General features: G+C 32.3%; 1 protein-coding gene across 2 annotated transcripts in view; it reads right to left on the bottom strand.

Moving 5' to 3' along the window:
- Window positions 1-6,621, bottom strand: part of LOC107708317 (STE20/SPS1-related proline-alanine-rich protein kinase-like) — a 76,672-nt gene that overhangs the window by 65,164 nt on the left and 4,887 nt on the right. For both annotated transcript variants that reach the window (XM_016512504.1, XM_016512506.1), the window contains exon 2: window positions 2,796-2,908. In XM_016512504.1, the coding sequence (XP_016367990.1) occupies window positions 2,796-2,908 (113 nt within the window). The remainder of the gene's footprint in view (window positions 1-2,795; window positions 2,909-6,621) is intronic.

The raw sequence follows: 6,621 nt of genomic DNA, 5'->3' as shown, positions 1-6,621 counted from the left end.
GTAAATTTAAATTAAAACCGTAAAACCTAAAACGTTGTTACCGTATTTTTACGGTAAAATTCCGGCAACCACAGCTGCCGTTTTTTTACCGTAAATTTTAAGGAATTTTTTTTACAGTGCAGTTCATTTGATTGAAAAGAAAAAAAAGAGCAAACATAATTATTATAAATATGGCAATATACAGCAATTTTTATACTTAGAAGGAATACTAATGAGGAAACAGACAAACAAATTCTTATCCTTGAAATCTGCAGCGGCAATCAAAGCTTCAATAGTGATGCTGTTTTTCAGTTTATTTCAGAGCAGAATTCATGCATATGAACATGTGCAGTAAAACCTGTTTAGCTGAAGTAAGTCTACATACAACTGATGAAGTCATTTCACATATTCCAATAATATAAGGCTTTAATAAAATTGAAAAAATTAGAAAATTTCTTTTTTTTAAAGAAAATTGAAAAAGTACATTACATATGTGCTGTCTGGGTTCAGCATAATTTTACACAAACCATATCTCCGTGTCATATTTCTGTGAGAGTAAATCTGGGAGATGTTTATAGCACAACTTTATAACTTGTTTTTGTGACAGAACAGTCATTAATCAAACCATCAGTTTCCAATCTCTCTGCACCAAAACAAAGATCAATGGAAAACAACTAAGTCGTGAGTGTCGGAGTGAGAGGCCTGCTGGGTGTGTGTGTGTGTGTGTGTGTGTGTGTGAATGATTACAGTAGGGAAAGTGCGCTCTATGAGAGAAGCATGAAGCATGTGTGTCTCTGACAGATATGAAACACATTTTTGAAAAACTAGGGCAGTCGAAACTGTAAGTGTTGGCTAATGATTCATTATCACACAGATAATTGTGATTAATGATTTATTGACTTCTGAGACACTTACACATGCACATTAAGAAGTCATTTATTCATTCAATCATTAAATGTGAAGTGTTTGTTGAGGAAAATCATTTTCTCTATAATCATTTTCACAAATTAAAAAAAAAAACGTTTTAAGATTAAACAATGTTATATGCTTTTATAGAAGCATTAAATCAGGATGGTTTCAAATTGATTGTTGAAATTATTTAAAATTATTTGTGACCCTGGAGCACAAAACCAGTCATAGGGGTTAATTTTTTGAAATTGAGATTTATACATCATCTGAAAGCTGCATAAATAAGCTTTCCATTGATGTATGGTTTGTTAGGATAGGACAATATTTGGCCAAGATACAACTATTTGAAAATCTGGAATCTGAGGGTGCAAAAAAAATCAAAATATTGAGAAAATCGCCTTTAAAGTTGTCCAAATGTATTTACGGTAGGAAATTTACAAAATATATTCATGGAACAGGATCTTTACTTAATATCCTAATGATTTTTGGCATAAAAAAAAAATGATAATTTTGACCCATACAATGTATTGTTGGCTATTGCTACAAATATACCCCAGCGACTTAAGACTGCTTTTGTGCCCCAGGGTCACATTTATTAATTTACTTATATAAGACTTTGCAGCAAGAGTTGGGGATGGCAATCATCCAACCCCATGCAGCATTGGGAATGACAAGAGAATCGACCAATTTTTTAATTTATATACATTTGATTTTTTTTTTTTAAACATGTTTTTGAAAGAAGTCTCTTATTGTTCACCAAGGCTGCATTTATTTGAAGAAAAACACTAGTAAACACTGTAAAAAAATTTACAGTAAAAACACTAATATTGTGAATTATTCTTACCATTTCAAATAGCTGTTTTCTATGTGAATGTTTTTTTTTTATGTAATTTACTCCTGTGATAAAGCTGAATTTTCAGCATCATTACTCCAGTCATCAGAAATCATTCTTGCTGACTTGCTGCTCAATAAACATTTTGTTGCTGCTAAATGTTTTGGTGGAAACCATAATACAGTTTTTCCAGGAATCTTTGATGAATAGAAAATTCAAAAAACATACTTTATTTAAAATAGATATCATTTGTAACATTTTTGACATTTATTTTTAATTAATTTAATGCATAATTGCAGATGAAAAGACACTAATTTCTTAAAAAAATACAACTTAATCTAAACTTTTAGAGAAATGTAGCATTACATCACTTGCTCACCAATGGATCCTCTGCAGTGAATGGGTGCCGTCAGAATGAGCGTCCAAACAGCTGATAAAAACAATAATCCACAAGCAAGCCACACCACAGTCCACCAATAAATGTCTTGAGAAGCGAAAAGCTGCGTGTTTGCAAGAAACAAATATCCTCTATCCATAATATTGCTTTCTCCAGTGAAAAAGTCATCTTGTCTGAATCAGGAGAGAAATCTGCACAGATCAAGTACCGAGACATTAACTGATGGACTGGAGTGGTGTGAATTACTTGTGGATTATTGTGATGTTTTTATCAGCTGTTTGGACTCTCATTCTGACGGCACCCATTCACTGCAGAGGATCCATTGGTGAGCAAGTGATGTAATGTTACATTTCTCCAAGTCTCTTTGGATGAAGAAACAAACTCATCTACATCTCTGTTCACAGTTCATTTTTGGGTGAACTACTACTACTACTTTAAGATTATTGTGAAATGGCTATAATGAAAATGAATGGGTAAAATGGAGCCAAAAGATGTCTGTCCAATGTCTTCCCAGCCCAGTCAGGGTGCTCAAAAAACAGATTGCAATTTACCTATAACTATTTGCATTTCCATATAATGTGTGTGTGTGTGTGTGTGTGCGCGCGCGTTTTCATGCATATGCATGTGTATGGCAGAACCTGCGTGAGTAGACACAGCTGTTTTTATGTTGTTCCTCACCAACAGCTCATCCATGCTGGTCTGGCATTTCTCCAGGTTGATTCTCTTGATGGCCACACGCTCCTGTCGAGGGCTACAAAGCGCTGCCTGGACGACTGCTGTGGCTCCGCTACCTACAAAACACAGTGTACACATCTCTAATGAACAAAGCGCACGCCGTGTCAAAGACATTATTCTAGATGAAAGGCAGACAGTAAACATGCCCTCTGGAATATAAAAACTTGTGCACAGCAGGTGCAGCCTGTCATATGATGTGCTTATAGGATTGATAATAGATGTGTGTGACGCTGTGATAAGTAGCTTTACTGTAAGAGCGACAAATTGCATGCTATACATTTGCAATATAATAAGTTGCTATTCTTTTGTATCTAAAACAATTAAAAATTTAATTTAATTTTAAATTTTTACCTACTAACATGTTGTATTTATTATATATATATATATATATATATATATACAGTATATATGCAAAAAATGAAAAAAAATATATATACTATAATTTATAATACAATATATAATATAGTATTTTATTATATATTATACTGTAATTATATACACTACCATTCAAAAGTTTGTGGTCAATAAGTGGTCAGTCTTTTTTTATTCAATGTGTTTGTTTATTCATCAACAATACAGTAAAAAAATTTAATACTGAGAATTATTACAATTTAAAATAACTGTTTTCTATTTGAATATATTTTATAATGCAGTTTATTCTTGCGATGCAAAGCTGAATTTTCAGTAGCCATTACTGCAGTCTTCAGTCACATAATCCTTCCAAAATCATATTAATATGCTAATTTATAGATATTATGAAAGTGGTTATTTTCACCTATTCAGTTGCAAAAATCTACCAACAGCGTGAGTAGTGAGTAAATATTATGCACAAAACCCGCAAAGGTGATTAAAATTACATTTAAATTCAGCAATTTGTGTGCATATTATTTGCAATCATTAGATTATATTTCATCCAGCTGCAAGGAAAAGTATTTGAACCCTTGGATTTACCATGTAAATTTGATCTCATTCTCAAACAACTCATCAGGAATAGACAAACACAGTCTGCTCAAGCAAATAACAATACAAACTACTTCATTTCTTTATAAAGCACAGTGCGAGTGGAAAAAGTATGTGAACCCAATTGGCCTTACTTTGGCAGCAATAACCTCTTCTTCTAAACCAAACGGTTTCAGTTCTGCAGTATTTTACCGACTTCTATTGAGTTTCAGCTGACAGACAGATGGCTTTCAGTCTCCTGCTAAATGGTCTGAATCTTATAAACTTGGGAATTAATTTTTCCCTCCATGACAGGAAGCGGTCCAGGTGACTTTTTGCACATTTTTGACGTGCAGCAATGTTTTTTTGGGACAACAGTGGCTTCCTCTTTGCTGGACACCCACAGCGCTGCACTTTCTCCATTTAAAGACTGTGTGTTGGTGAACACCATTCAGAGATGATGATTGCGTAACCCCTTTTCAGCTCGCAAGTCAAAAGGTTTCAATCTGAGGTGTGCCGAGTGCCCTGTGCATGCAGTCAAATGTCCTTTTTTAACTTAAGATTCCATTTCTACTGTGAATATTTGCTTGGTTCTGCCTAAAGATCATTTGAATTTGATCTAGATCAACAGACATGATGTCAGAAACCAGTTTCCTGGAGGCAGGAGTATCTTCATACTGTCTGCCATTGACTGAACTGGGAAGTGAGGCAAAATGAAATTCCATGGGTTCACATACTTTTTCCATTATGTATATATGCCAGCAGCTACCATTCTCTCTAAGTGTTGAAAAAGCCACATTGGTTGACCACTAAGCGTATTATACTATGTAATTATTATAATTATAAGTATGTAGTTATAATATATAATTATATAGTTACAATTAAATTAATATAATTATCCTGTCAAACGATTAATCGCATACAAAATAAACGTTTTGTTTGCGTAATATATGTGTGTGTTTTGTGTATATTTATTATGTATATATAAAAGCACACACATACAGTATATGTTTTGAAAATATTTACATGTCTATATTTATATTCATATCATTTATATTATAAATAAATATATTTAATATATAAACATATCATATTTTTCTGAAATATATACATGTCTTTATATATACATAATAAATATACACAGTGCACATACATATATTATGTAAACAAAAACTTTTATTTTGGATGCGATTAATCACGATTAATCGTTTGACAGCACTAATAATTATGTAGTTATGTAATATATAATTATATAGGTATAATTAAATTATATAATTATTTAGTTATACTGTATAATATTACAATATATAATATTTTATATACAGTACAATACAATTCAAATGTTTGTGGTCGGTAAGATTTTTTTATGTTTTTTTTATTAATGTGTTGTAATTCCTTGATAAAATGTACAGTAAACAATAATATTGTGAAATATTATTACAATTTAAAATTACTATTTTCTATTTGAATATATTTTAAAATATAATTTATTCCTGTGATCAAAGCTGAATTTTCAGCATCATTACTCCTGTCTTCAGTGTCACATGATCCTCCAGAAATCATTCTAATATGCTGAGTTGTCTTTCCCAAAAAGACTCATGGCTGTATTAGATCAAATGGGTGCTTCTACTAAATACTGAGCATTTTTCAGTTTTTCTTTTTTAATAAATCTGCAAAGATGTCAACAATTCTGTGTTTTTCTGTCAATATGGGGTGCTGTGTGTACATTAATGAGGAAAAAAAATTAACTTAAATGATTTTAGCAAATGGCTGCAATATAACAAAGAGTGAAAAATTTAAGGGGGTCTGAATACTTTCCGTACCCACTGTATATATATTAGGTTATTATAGATTAAGTAATCATGCTGATATTTTTTCATGCTTATATATTGTCTATATATATATATATAAAATAGTGTAATAATGACAACAATCAGTCTATTCAAATGCATTTGAAAAGGAGGTGTGCAATTTCACAAAGCCTGTTTGAAAATATTCCACATTTTCCAGACAATTAATGCATAAAACATAATGCACTAATAGCCAATTGCTGATTCACATCAGATATGACACATCACATTTGTGACTATAAACAAACACACATGCACAAACACAAACGCAGTGCTGCTATTCACACCGTAAGTGTGTGTGACACTCTGCCAACTGCGGCTGACAGATAAGGAGGGGGTCCTGACCACGCACCGCACCGATTAGCAGAAGAAGTGCACAGAAACTATAGAGAAGCTCTCCGGTAATGCTAGCTCTTATCTGAGCTGATAGATTACTGCTTTAACACGCATCTCAACCCCCCTGCGCTCACAGCCATGAAGAGGGCCTTTATTTACTTTGGGAGCCTCATATCTGCAGGCAGTGGGTCCATCAATAGCAGCGGACTCAATTTGAGTTACACTTTTAGGGATTTGAGAATGCAGCGAAATGTCAATGAATGAAAAAAAAAAAAAACAGAAGGAAAAATGTCATAAAATAACAGCTATTGATTATTAGGAAAAGTTCACGCATACAATTAAAATTCGATCATTATTTGGAAAGTTGACATCCTGCAAACAGTCTTTTTGTTATAATTATTATGCATGCTTTTATGGCCTCATATTAACCATTCCACAAGTGAAGTCAAAATGGTTTTTACAAATATAATAAGCAGGTATGCTTAAACTACACATCCACAACTGCATAATTGTTTCTTATTATCTTTAAGGAGTTTTATAAAGTTAACATAAGAATAACTTTTACATAACTTTTATAATATTTCAAGTTGAACTGGACTGAAGCAACTTTGGTTTACTTGATTATCCAGACATCTTATTTTTTT

Source organism: Sinocyclocheilus rhinocerous, unplaced genomic scaffold (genome assembly GCF_001515625.1).
Source record: "Sinocyclocheilus rhinocerous isolate Xijiao unplaced genomic scaffold, SAMN03320098_v1.1 scaffold2251, whole genome shotgun sequence".
NCBI lineage: Eukaryota > Metazoa > Chordata > Actinopteri > Cypriniformes > Cyprinidae > Sinocyclocheilus > Sinocyclocheilus rhinocerous.
Note: the sequence above shows the minus strand (reverse complement) of the source record. Positions and strands in the feature narration are given on the sequence as shown.